Below are 13388 nucleotides of genomic sequence, written 5' to 3'. Positions count from 1 at the left end.
ACTTGGACAGCTTCCTGTGACATGAGCTAACCTGTCTTTCAAACTTTGTAGCACTGTGGAAAAAAACCCACAAATCCCCTTATCTCTACCTTAGTGCATGATGGTGTGGTGCCAAGTGTTCATTTAGAGATGATGTGGACAAGCATGGTTCAGCACTTTATGCAAAATAAGCATGAATCCAGGCTCCTGCCAACTTGTGGGTTTAGCTTTTGACACTTCAGTCGCCTCATTTATATTACTAAGGAGTTGTGGAATATAGAGAGAAAAATACCAGTTAAGTGTTACAGTAACTTTTAGCTTATCAACAAAGAAGAATTTCCCAACCTTAAGTTACTGCCAAGAGCACTGGTCATTAAAACTTTATTCACATTCTCATTACCATCATTTTCAACACTACATGTGCCTCATATTCTCAGAGTAACTGATGTGGCCCTTTAAATGCCACATCTTTTCCATGTCCTGTGTCAACAGGCCCTGCCTCATTCAGCAATGGGTTCACATTTTCTCAGTGCTCCTTTTGATAGTTAAGCACTTACTTGTCGTCCTGTTCTTTTAAAATTTTAAAGTTCTTTTAAAAGTTTTCTATGCCTTCTAATGTTTACATATTTCTACTGGAGTTCTCACGCACTGTTCATGTAAATAATGATTGTTTTACATTCTTTATGAGAAGAGAGAATTAATAGACTGTTAGTTTGACCAGTGTGGTTGGAGAAATAGCAATTTCATCCTCCAATCCACTGTCACTTTTACAATTCTATGTATTACAAAGTCAGAAATAAAACTTCCTCTTTTCCTTCTTTTGCATCTTGAGTTATTTCGTGTCATAGTACAACACTTACTGAAACCATTCTTGTTGCCTTTGACATCCTTCAACCGATTCATCACCAGCTGGGCTTTAGCTTTTCTAACTACATCTTGAACAGTGTTGCTACATTCCTCCCAAATTACCTGTCCCTAATTCCACCTTCAATATACTTCCTTTTTGTGTTCAAGCAGTGCCAGGCCCAGCTTGCTCATCCATGCAGGCTTCCTGGCATTTCTGCTTGACTTCCTGCTCATTGGGATGGACTGTTCTTAATCTCAGAAGAAATGATCCTTGACTATCAATCAGCTTTCTCGGATCCCTCTTCCCTCTAGGGACCCCATCACATGGACTCCTTCAAGCAGATCCCTGAAGAGGTCAGTCTTCAGATCTCTTATGTTTATTTCATTAAACATAACTGAATGCAACAGTTTAATTTTCTGGTTTTGTCCTTCTGAAATTCCTCTGTCATCAGGAAGTTAGCTTCCACACATCAGCTTTGGTATTTAGAGTGTTTTTCAAACAAAACGTTAAATAAAAACCAAAGAATGCATACTTATGTCAGTCCAGCCAGTTATTTTATAATTTTAGCATAATTTTCAGATGCATGAAACAGTAAAAACTGATGCATTTTTTTGTCTCCCTTTGCCCTATTTCCCTATAATTCTTTTCCGGAGAGGCAAGAAGAAACCTCTTCTGTCTGAACCTAAAAGGTTCTGCTCATGGGGCAGTTTTGCTTGCTTTTCCATGTGTCCCTCTGAATCCTGCTGAAAGTTTGCTGGCTTTTTTCAGCTATTTTATTTCACTTGATTGTGGAGCTGTGTCCCTCTGCTCCAGAATCTCTTGACAACTTTTGTACACTTCTATCAAGCAGTCCAGTCGTGGCTTGGAGCTCTAGAAGTCAAACAACAGATAATCAGGCTCTGAACTGAAACACCAATTAATTTTACCCAAACAGCAAACAGTGGTCAAAGTACAATGATTTTTCATCAATTCTAACCTGGACTAGCTTAAAACCAGCAAGGAAGTGAGTTTCATGGTCCCACAGTCCCTATGATCCTATAACTTTTGAGCTCCCAAAACAGCATTACTGTGTAAAGTCCATCAAATGCCTCCTTGCAAGACTTGCTTAAGAGAACAAAAGGCCAAATCGGTGCAGTAGGGCTCCTGGGCTGAGTGACATGGGAAATTGTATTTTTGAAGGCTGACAAAACTTAGGGAAACCCAATGAAGGAGACACAATAAAGTTACAAATCATTGCTCCTTCAAAACTAACATACTAACTTGCATGTTAAAATACTTGCAGACAGGTACTGAATTTCAAAATGGAAGAGTTCCGTACCTTCTTTGCTGCTGGAGTCAACTCTACCAGTGCTAAGGTATTTCCATGAAAACAAAACTGTTCAGAGTTGAAAGGTCAGGGAAAAAAAAAAAGAGAAACAATACAGATGCCAGACAGAGCCTTTGGAATTTAGTAGTTGTTGATTTCCCGCAAATCTACTTTTTCCCTTGTTTATATGTGAAATATCTAATTCATATTACTGTTACTAAAGATCTTTACAATTGTGGGACTGAGTTAGCAGCAAGTGTAAATGGAATAGATTATTTATACTCCTAAGTATTTAGGTTAAGACTGACTGTATCCAGTCACAAACTGTTAGCAGATTACAAAACAGTCACCAGCAGCGGGTGAATTCAGGACAGAGAGGGCTCTACAGCTAAGAAGAGCCGTAAGAAGTGTAAGAGTCTAAGAAGTGAGGTACCTCTGTACTGCTTCCACCCCTCAAGGATAAGGGCACTGTTGTGTTAAGCATGAACACACACAAAGCAAATCCATTCCAAAAATGGGATTATGAACAGTCAGAACACATTAGTGAGAGAAGAGAGAGGGGAGATGAGGTAACAGCAACACAAACATCTTATGATACATTAAACAAATTGGTCACGGCTTGTACCATGATCTTTGTCAGCAGGTCAGGCAGGGGAAGTCATTCCAATGCCAAGGAGGATTTATAAGAACTTTTGGTACACAGAGCTAAGAGAAAAACCAACTGCAGCACAGTGCCAGAGTTATGGTGGTAACTCTGAGCACAGGACTGCACAGAAAGCTCTACAAGTCCTCAGCACCCAATGTGAGCTGAAGACTTTTAGTTCATGAAAACTCCTGGCTGGGTTCAAATTGACACAACTCCCTGTTGTTTGAATGGAGAGCAAATGAAAACACCCATCCCTAGTATGTAGTTCTGTAAGACTTCAAATGCCACCCACCCTGACAGCCCAGCCAGGGAAAGGCAACTGTCACCAGCTACCTGGTAGCAGAATATAGATATGCTTAGACAGCTGATGCACACACAGAGACCACAATCTGGATTTCTCCACCATTCAGTCAAACTCACTTGAAAGAGTGGCACAACCTCAGATACTCCCTGAGGATCTTCAGGGTCCTGGAGGAGGATACACAGGTAGTAGATAACTTTTTGCTGCAAGACAAACAGACAAAAATCATTGGAGTATAAAAATGCTATCAAACTGCCTGGAGTTAGCACAGAAGTAGGATCTGTTTCAACTCAATGGGCTGAAGGCAAATCCTGCCAGGTCACAGTCAAGTCTACAAATTTGTATCAATAGCTTTCACTCAATAAAGAAATAATTTTGACTGTTTTCTTCTATTAAGTTTTTAACCTGAAAAGAACACACACATGCTGGAAGGGTAAGGTCTGCTTTTCTACAGGAGCTTTGCAGAAAACCCTGGCAATAGGAAAAACCATTGTTTGTGTTGTAGCTTCTCATCTCCATCTTGATTACACATGGAGCTGGGCATCAGGATTTGTAAGAACAGCGTAACACAAAGAACGGAACCCACTAGCTCAATGACAGTGGCATTATCCAAGGGATGGATTTGGCTTTTTGAGGTTAGTTGTTTGGTTTGAGTTCTCCTTTAAAGGAGAAAGATGACAAATTAAGTTGAAAAATCTGAAGCTCCTGATGTCAGCAAAGCTACAGATGGTGCTGTGTTTAATTGAACTGGTAAAGCATGCTCATGAAAATACACTGGATGACACAAGAAGACAGACTTTGTATGATTACCATATGGATGGCTTCATTGATAACCACATCCTTCACTTGAGCCATCTCAATGAAGGTTGTGCTCTCTTTCCCTGAGGCATAGGAGGAAGTCACCTGAATGCCGAGCGAGCCGATGACCAGCAGGGATTCCTGGTCAATCTTCACAAAGTGCAGGTATACGATCAGGCCAATCAACGTGAGGAAGATGGCGGCAGAGAGCACCATGCTGCTCTGTAACACAAGCCAAGAAAAGGCAGAGCTCTGGTCTTACAGTTACTTTAACTCAGCTTTAGATAAATTAAAATTACACAGTAAATTGTATATTAAAGCTACAGCTGCAAAGCATTTTTACTTAGGTAGAGTCCTTTTATTCACCTGGCTGGCTGATATATATGTAGTGAGATTTAAATCAGTCTTTGCAGTATGCACTAAAAGAATTGAGAGCTGAAACTGAAAACTGCAAGAAAATTCTATTCCCTTCCAAGTTCAATGCAGAAATCTCAACCCAAACAAGCTAGTTGTATCAATGAGAGTATTATGCCAGCTTCTAAAGATGATGTCACTGACAAAAAATTGTTGTGAAATGTTTACAGGAACCAAGGGTGGATTCTCAGAGCAGAGGAACCATCCTTCAGGAGTAACACTGCCAGGGTGGTTTTCTTACCATGAACTGCTAGTCTCAACTTGTTCAAACCACACCCTCTTCTTGCCTTAAATACCAATCCAAAGAAAATTTGCTTTATCCTGTACTTTGTGTAAGAATCAATGTCTTTTGCATGCCACAATCTTGTGATTGCTGTTACATTTTAACATATAACTGATGACACTATAGTCACCATTAAGTCATCTGAAGACCTGGTAATAAATTCTAAAGGTCCACAACCTACAACCTGTTTCTGGGACATGTTTTAGAGACCTCCAGGCCACCTACCAATGAATGAGAGTTAATAGTGACACTTCCTAAAGAACCAGAACTGCACAGCCCTACCACTCAAGCTGGGCCTGTGCCACCATGTGAGCAAAAGAAGCCATGGCTTCAGGAAGCACACAGGACCTCTCCAAAAGTTTGCTATCACAGGGGAAAAAACAGTCGTGAAGTACAGACACTGAAATCCACAAAAAGAGAGAAGACACTTTCAGACCTGATTTCCTGGCAAAAGGAAGAATTGCAGTCACTTGCATGCAGGCTGCAGGAGCATGTGTGAAGCCAAGCAGGAGGGCAGTGGGTGGTAACCACTGACTGTGGTGTATGCTTTTGTAAAAAATGAAACTCAAACATGAACCATCTATTCCTGTCTGACTCCTGACAACTGACTCTATCTTCATTTCTTAGGAAAGATTACTGAAAAAAACTGATTTGCACAGTCAAAGCATGGATCACAGTGACCAGCTTCTTTGATCAAGCTGCTGAATTCAGTCTGGACATAACTTGTCTGGGTCCAGTTTCTGATGAATCCAAAAGCATTAGTTTAGAAATCAACAGATTTTTGAATCTGTACTGCAAACATCTTTCTGTCTCAGCTGTGAAAACTGATGACATTCATGGTGCAGTGCTGTGTCACTCAGAAAAATTCCTTTTGGGGATTAAAAATCATTCATTTTATTCAATTCCTCCTTAATTTGAGATTCTCACAACTCATCTCTCCAAGTGAGCACGTGTTATTTGGATTCACAGGCACGTGGCAGACATCACTCAGCACCCAGACATACATCTACCCTATCTGTCAAGAGGCTACAAACCAACAGAGGCGCCCGAGAAGACACTGGGGCAAGCAGGTGGCAGCCCGCGGCCTTCAGGCTGCCACGGCTCTCCCTTTGCCACCACACACCCATCAGCTCGGCGTCCCCGGGGCGCGGGGGATGCGTCCGAGCGGCGCCGAGCACCTTCCCACGGGCCGCGGCCGCCCTCCATGCCCCGGGCACCGCTAGCCGAGGCTGCCCAGCCCGCGGGACTCCTCTGCGCGCCCCCGGTGCGACAGCGGGACACGGGCTGAGGGGCGCAGCCGGCGCCGGGCCCGAGCCGCGGAGGGGCCGGTACCTCGCTGAGCGCGAAGAGCCCGTAGGCCGCCAGCCAGACGGCGGAGGTGGCGGCGCTGAGCGAGCGCAGCTGCAGCCGGGGGCCGCGCACCGCCAGCTCCCGGCAGGACGCGCTGTGCTGGCGGCGCCGCAGCGCGATCGGCACCCCGGAGGCCGAGAGGAACCGCCGCTCCTCCGCCATGCCGGGCAGGCGGGGCGCGGCCCGGCCGGCCTCTCGCGGGAGGAGCCCGAGCCGGCGTCAGGCTCTGCCCGCTCCGCTCGCTCACGGCCGGCGCCTGCCCGGGCCGCAGGGTGGTGCTGCCGCTGGCTTGTCTCGCTTGGTTGTACCTCGCCGGGCGTCTGTCCTTAATCTCGATGACATCAGCGCTTTCTGCTGTTTGCACATGTTGATAATTCATTGCTTGCTTCCTCTGTTTATGAAGTGTGAGTTTTAAAGGGCACACGGTTTAGTGGTGCTGCACGTGTCTCTTAGCGTGATGAAGAGACTGGGGTTTTCATGGAATCATAGACCGTTAAGGGACTGGAATGAAACTTAAAGATCATCTAGTTCTACACCACCCGCCTTGGAAAGGGACGCCTCACACTAGACCAGGTTGCTCAAAGCCTTATCCAACTTTGCTTTGAACACTGCCAGGGTTGGAGCATCCACAACCTCTTTGGGCAACCTGGTCCAGTGTCTTACCACATGCAAAGGAAAACATTTCTAATATCTAACCTAAATTTCCCCTTTTTCCATTACTCATAGTCCTATCACTGCAATTCCTGATGAAAAGACCCTCTCTGGCTTCCCAGAAGGCCCCTTTAGATACTGGAAGGTTTCTTTGAGTACTCCATGCAACCTTCTCTTCTCAAGAAGGTTCTCTTTCCCCCCTCTGTCCTTACCATCTGCGACTACATTAATGTATTTTCTCATCTGTACCATGCTTAGCTACAAGCTCTTTTGATTTTTTTCCCCAAGGTTTAAAGCAGAGTTTTCTTGTCCCTTGCCATCTAAATACATGATAAATTGGAAACTTGGCTTTGCATACAGAGACTTAATGGATCTTTGTATTGCGTTCCCTTTAATGCATTTCAGTTATTACTTCATGTGACTTACGTGGCAGTAATATAAAACTACAGCTCTGTGACTTCCAAACTACCATCCTGGTTTCTTTGGCTTTTCTATTTTTTCCCTTCTCACACAGTTTTTGAGTGTTAGCTTTAATTGCAGCTGCCATCTTCCTGTGAGCAATTTACTTCATGCATGGTATCTTCAGAGCTTTGGGTGGATACTATATATACAAAAAACCTGTTAACTTGTTCTCACAGGGGCACCAAAGGAGTCTTAAGGGACATGAAAAACCAAGGGGCATCAGAGAATCACTACCGAGGTCTTTGCTTTGCCTGGAGGAGTGGTTGATGGCTGCCATCCGTGGGAAGTCTTGTGCGGTACGTCCAGGATCTCACTATGACACAAGAGACCAGGTGGAGGGATGGGCTTTCCTCTTCCTCTGAAGAGGAAAGGTGAGCTGGCCTGGAGGGGAAAAAAGTAACAGCAGACAATGAACTGCAGAAATGGAGAAGAAAATACTGAAGCTCAAAAGAGGGTGAAAGAAGTGTGTTGATGAAGTGAAAGTGGAAAAAAACCCAATAAATTGAAAACAGGCTTTTAAAAGAGGGAAGAAAGGTTCGAAATGGCAGGTGAGAAGGACTGAAGCAAGTAAGCAGGAGTTATGACAGCTGGTATGACAGCTTCAGAGGTAGGGACAGGAAGAAGGGGAAAGAAAAATCAGAGTAGGAGGTGGAAGAGGTAAAAGCACTGTGAACAGCCACATCAGTAAACAGGACAGAAAAGAGACTTGAGGTCCTGGAGGAGCGTTAACAAGAATTCACATTCACAGCAAGACATGAGGGAGTTACTGACATACAGAGATAAGAAGAGAACTAGGAAAACTTAAGAGGAAAAAGCAAAAGTATGCTTGGATTTTTTTGTATGTGTCACTGGCAAGTCCCTCTTTAACCATGTTTGTGTCCTGTCGTCTCATGAACTGTCGGCCTTTCTTTCAAGCTTGTACATAAAGACTGCACATTCGACAATGGGAGTCCTGTTGCCTTATCAGGCAGCAGGGAAAGGTGGGGACTCCCACTTCTTTTTAAATCATTTTTAAATGATCACTTCATTTAAATCATTTTTAAATCATCCTTCAAAATAGGAACAGCTGGAGACCCGAGAATCGTCCCAGGCCACGATGCTCCGAGATCAGTATTCGAGGCAGGTGCTGGACAGGTGGTTCTTCAATGCTTTATCAAGGTCATCTGGTGATGAGCATCACCCGTTTTTCTTCAGGGAAGCCACGGAGCAGCGTTCCTGCACGGAGGCTCTCGGAGCTCGGTGTGGCCAGCCAGGGAGCTCGGCCGAGTTGCTGCTTGTTCTCCGAGCCCCCGTCTGTGTCCCCGGCGGGGCGGGTGCGACAGCGGCTGCCCTGGGCCTGCGGAGGGTGCGGCGGGTGGCCGTGAAGGGGCGGCGACCCCGCGGGGGCCGGGCAGCCCCGCCGCACCGGCGGCGGGCCCAGGCGGCCGCAGTGGAAAAACCCCGGGCGGGCGTGAGGGGAGCGGGGCGGGGCGGCGGGGGGGGCGGGACACACCTCCGTGCGCGCGCGCTGCCGTTGGCCGGGCGGCGCGGGGGCGGCGCGGGGGCGGCGCGGGGGCGGCACGGGGGCGGCACGGGGGCGGCACGGGGGCGGCGCGGGGGCGGCGCGGAGCGCTAAAGAGAGCGGGGCGCGGGCGGCGCGCGGCAGCATCGCCCCGCCATGGCCCTGCGCGGGCCGCTCGCCCGCCTGCTGCGCGCCCAGCCCGACGCCGCGCTCCCGCTGCGCCGCCGGGCGCACTCCGTGGCGCTGGTGGGAGCCCCGCTCTCCAGGGGCCAGGTGGGCATCGCGGGGGTTGCGCCGGGTGCCGCGGTCGCCCGGCTCCCCTTCCCCGGCGGGGTTTGCGTACCTGGCTGCGGGCAGCGCTGTCTGACGCGTTCCCCCTCTCTTTGTCTCGCAGAAACGGCGGGGAGTGGACCACGGCCCCGCTACCCTCCGCGCCGCGGGGCTGGCGGAGCGGCTGGCCGGGCTCGGTGAGCACAGCGCGGCGGGCGGGCGGGCGGGGGTGGCGGCGGGGCTGCGGGGCCGCCCGCATCGCCCGCTCCCCTCTCGGGGCAGCGTGACTCAGCCGCTCGCTGCGGGCGGGGGGAGACGGGTCCTGCCGCCGGTGACTCACGGAACGCACCGTGCCCCGGCGCCGGCGATGCCCGCAGCCTTGCGGAGGTGTCGGGAGGGAGAGGCTCGTCGCATTCCGCACCGGGAGGAGCCGCACCGGGCCCTGCGGGGGTCCCGGAACAAAGAGCGGCCGCTGGTCCCGGCTCCCCGGCTGCCCAGAGCAGCGGGACGCACCCCGAGCCGCCCGCGCTGCGCAGCGAGCGCCGCAGCGGCACACGGAGCGTGTGCTGCTCCCGTACCGACTGCAGGAGAGCCGGGGAAGCCAGCGGCCGTCTGAATCGCTGTGTGCGCTCATGGCATCCAGACAAGTAACTGTGATCCTCGGGTTGTCACATAGTGTGGGCTTTGCCTTATTTTTTCTTGTGTTCATTACCAGTTTGTTCCTAAAAGTTTCGTATGCTTCCAGGTGATGAAATTCAGAATTTTCTGGAGAAGTCGTCAGTTTTATGTAAGAGGTCTTGTGTGAAGTCTTTGAAAACGCTTGCAAATACCACCCTCTGAATGGGCTGTTTCTGCTCTTTTTGTGCAAGCAAATCCATGCACTTAATTGTGATTCAGCTTCTCACACTTATTACGTCTACAAGCTGAGACCTGCAGAAAGCTGTACCACAGTTACTAGAAGCAGGACACGAGGGATAGAAGCTTGTCAAGCTGAACTGTGTCTTGGAGAATCTTTAACCTAAAGAGTGTTACTGAAAATGGTGTGATGAGGATGGATTGTAGGGATGTACGACAGAAAGAACCAATATCTGCTCCCTGGGTGGTTAGTGTCAGTGGAGTTTAGATGCATACAGAGATAATTGCCTAATAACCCTCTAGCAATTTTATTCTGAATTGTAAGAACTCTTCAAAGTAGAAGTAATTGTTCTGTGCAGCCCTGTAGACTTATCCTACGTATCTTATGGTTCACAAACTGAAAATCCCCGTTGGCAGCCAAATGTGTAGATATTCTTTTCCTTGCTTGTTTTGTGCAAAGTACAGACATTGCCGTTGTTGGCAATACTTGAATTCTAGTAAACATGATCTATAATTTCAGCAAATGTGGAAGAGGGCATCTAAAAGAGGTTCTTTGTACTGGAATAGTTACTGAGCCTAAAGTTTATTTGAAACTAACAAAATGCTAGGTTTGAAAGGAGGATGCTCTTCTAAATAAGACTGTAGGCAGCAGATTACTTTGTATCAATAACAGAATTTTATACTGGAAGGCTTGGGGTTCTCTTTCAAATAGTTCAGAGCTAATGTTTCCACTTTGAAGGAATTCTTTGAGGAAAACCCCAAACCCACAAAACCCAACAAAATTAAAAACTAGAAGGAAAAAGCCCTCTTATTTGCCTGACACAAGTTCACTTCAATAGGAGCTTGTGGAAGGTAGAAAGAAAGGGAAATTTGAACCCTTTCTGGATTCCAGTATCAGAATGTTATGGGGATAGAAATGAAGCAAGCTTAACTAAATTTAAAAAATACTTTCGCTGCTTAGTTTCTTGTAAGTTGTTTACTCATCAATTAGTTATGCACATGGAGATATTTTCTTGCTGGTCCCTTACAATATTTAGAGGCTCTTCCTTCTGCAGTTGCACTCTCCTATTGCTGGCATGTTCTTCCACTGGGGTGGGGTTGTTTTTTTTTTTTTTTTTAAGGTGGTGTTGATGTCTGTTGCTGCTTAAATCTCTGCAGTCCTTTTAAGAACAGGTTCTCCTGTGAGGGCCCATCCTGAAACGATGACAGTCACCAGCCTGCACAGAGGAGTGGTTTACAGTGCAAAGACAATCTGCTTGAGGGGAGGCTGCTAGATGGAGGAGGATGTTGCCATGTAGCCTTTTGTGCTGTACACATTTGTTGTTCATGGAAACTTAACAAATGATTGCTTTTATATGTGGGCTGCTTATTTTTCTTCCCTGGGATGCCGGGATAGCTTTGGCTGCAGTACTATTGTCATAGTGCTGTTACTTGGAGTCCTGTGGTATGCTCAACTGGCAGTAAAACTTTAGCTGCTTTCTTTGTCTTTCTAACACTATGAATTTTCTGCTCATACTTTTGGGAAGGCCACAGTATGAATGGAGCCACAGTATGATTCTAATTATTAATTTGGACATTCTATTTATCTGTTTTAATATAGGAGTTAATAATTTTCATGCATTCTTGATTGTTTTCCAGGAACAGGCAAATTATACTGCAGCAGACCAGGTTTCTCCTTAAAAAATAAATAACATTTGTGTAAGACACAGGGCTTCTTCATCTGTACTGGCTAGTTCTGAAGCATTTGTGACCACAGGATATGTGTATGTTGGGTGCATATGGAAAGTGTTTGTTACATGCCCCCATTTCCTGCTTGGATATTAAAGAATGCTATAAATTTGATTTTCCTTGTCATTACCAGTTTGAAACCAGGTATGAAATGTGGAATGATGCTTCCCAGTATAAGAGTGAGGCTGGATTCTGGGCCTTCTAAAGAAGTACAGATGGGGGAAAGAAGCACTATTCCTCTGCATTAACAGTAACTCTGAAAATTGCCCTCACAGTCTTTCAAGTGGAAGAGATTTCTGGTGATCAGACTCTTCTGTTTGCCTGAGATTTGAACGTTTATTTATTTAGAGTTGTGATTTATTAATTTTCTATTTGTAATTCAAGTTCAACGCGACCTGTATAAAACAAAGGTGCTCTGGAGTGTTCTCTAAATGGTAGCATTTGGGTAGTAAGATGCATATACTATGTTTGTTTGTTACTTTGAATATGAAGCAGCCACATGGCTCTTCACATGCTTGTCTGTCTCATTTAATGACTTCTGTTGATAGTGCTCCAGCCGTATCAGAGTGAGAACACTAAACTCTTGTTTCCACTTTTTGCATTGTTTTCCACTTTGCTTTCACTGGCTGGTGTATTTGGGGGGGTGGGTTGGTGCTGGAATTTTATTGTTCCTTTGACCCTATCCTAATTTCTGTTCTTTCATAGTCCTATTGCAGTGTTATGAGCTGCTATTCCAATTTCCTTTTTTTTGTGGGGGGGTCCCTCCCTTGAGAGATTCTGTGACCATACCTACATGGTATAGTAACTTCTTGGCTGCCTCAATTAATGACTGCCTGTGAACTGCTTGTTTATGCTTAGGCTGAAATCCGAGGAGGGAGCTCAGAGACAGATGTTGTTGCTAGTCTGTAGCAGACTGTCAGGGGTGAATCTGAGCCACCAATTTGACTTTTTTCCCCTTGTGAGAAGCAGAAAGATCACAGTTACCTATTGGTAGCAGCTCAAGGTGTACTCAGAGTTTCTGTAGTAGGAGTTCATCTCCCAAGCCAAAAGCAGCAGGTGTGCAAGCCTAGCAGGAGTAAATGAACATATAACTTACTCTGCCTGTGGGGATTTTTATGCACCTTGGAGATGTTTGTCTTGGCTTTGCTTCTTCTCCTGAAGGAAACTAAAATATTATCACCTTAAAGGGCATGTTGCCAAAGAAGTAAAAGTACCATGTGAAAACAGAGACTCACACCTCCTTGGCATGGGAGAGAAAAGGGTGCAAAGCATGTAGGGCTGTGTATTGCTCTAACAGTAAACAGAAATGGGTGCAATATGTGGAGGCTTTTGGACTTTTGTTGGCTAGGAGTGGGATCTGAGTTGCTGGCTTGACAACTTGGTGAACTGCAGAAACATGTAGCTTACACACAGAGGGGAACTATATGTGTCAGAGAGAATGTGCATCTTATGGCCGATCTTCTGTTTGACCGGAAAGAATTCTTCAGTCATGGGTTTCGTGAGGTCAGTGTAGTGACTCAGAAAGGAGTAACCTCCTCTAAAAGAGGAGTGGAGCTGTTAATCCCCGTGTCTCTGGAGTTACACTACTGCTTTGCCCAAAACCATTGGAGTCCTGTTGACATCTGCTGCCAGAAATAGCAATGCAACTTTGCTTCTTCACCAAGATAGCTCATATGGTTAGTATCAGTCTTAATAAATCATGAGGCAGCTGCTTCTACATATCTCCTCTTTGTCCACCTAAATCTTCTTCAGTAAAGAGTTTAGAAGGAAGATAACCAGTTTTTTAGTTATGCACCAATTATGCATAAATAAGTATAGGTGCTGGGATTCAGCAGATTTGCACTGGCAAGAGTTACAGCTGCAGCTGCATTGCTGGGAAAATAATGTTAATCAGTCCATCCAGTAAATGTGTTTAAAAAGTTGCCTGTATCCCTGAAGAATTTGACAAACTGTACCATTCTGCTTGCCCTGTATTTGAAGAGAGATTGGATTTACAT

The 13388-nt window shown here is 46.2% G+C and overlaps 2 protein-coding genes across 2 annotated transcripts in view; one reads left to right on the top strand and one right to left on the bottom strand.

Moving 5' to 3' along the window:
- Positions 1-798: 798 nt before the first annotated feature.
- On the bottom strand, positions 799-6132 carry PIGH (phosphatidylinositol glycan anchor biosynthesis class H). Its single transcript, XM_068193188.1, has 4 exons — positions 5907-6132; positions 3890-4099; positions 3199-3282; positions 799-1696 (listed from the first exon to the last, which is right to left on the bottom strand). Exons 1-4 carry the CDS (start codon positions 6084-6086, stop codon positions 1595-1597), a joined length of 576 nt encoding a protein of 191 aa, XP_068049289.1. The 5' UTR covers positions 6087-6132; the 3' UTR covers positions 799-1594.
- A 2496-nt stretch (positions 6133-8628) lies between these two features.
- ARG2 (arginase 2) overlaps positions 8629-13388 on the top strand; it is a 19902-nt gene continuing 15142 nt past the window's right edge. Inside the window, exons 1-2 of the mRNA XM_068193185.1 lie at positions 8629-8811; positions 8933-9005. Of these exons, the coding sequence (XP_068049286.1) occupies positions 8695-8811; positions 8933-9005 (190 nt within the window). The 5' untranslated portion in view covers positions 8629-8694. The remainder of the gene's footprint in view (positions 8812-8932; positions 9006-13388) is intronic.

Source organism: Anomalospiza imberbis, chromosome 6 (assembly GCF_031753505.1).
Source record: "Anomalospiza imberbis isolate Cuckoo-Finch-1a 21T00152 chromosome 6, ASM3175350v1, whole genome shotgun sequence".
Taxonomy (NCBI): Eukaryota; Metazoa; Chordata; class Aves; order Passeriformes; family Viduidae; genus Anomalospiza; species Anomalospiza imberbis.
The sequence above is the reverse complement of the archived record's forward strand: the minus strand, read 5'-3'. Positions and strand labels throughout refer to the sequence as shown.

Coding starts and splice junctions, on each gene's coding strand:
- PIGH (XM_068193188.1), bottom strand. CDS start 6,086: ATGGCGGAGGAGCGGCGGTTCCTCTCGGCCTCCGGGGTGCCGATCGCG. Junction 4,100..5,906: donor GGCTCTTCGCGCTCAGCGAG/GTACCGGCCCCT, acceptor CTTGTGTTACAG/AGCAGCATGGTGCTCTCTGC. Junction 1,697..3,198: donor AGGTTGTGCCACTCTTTCAA/GTGAGTTTGACT, acceptor TTTGACTTCTAG/AGCTCCAAGCCACGACTGGA.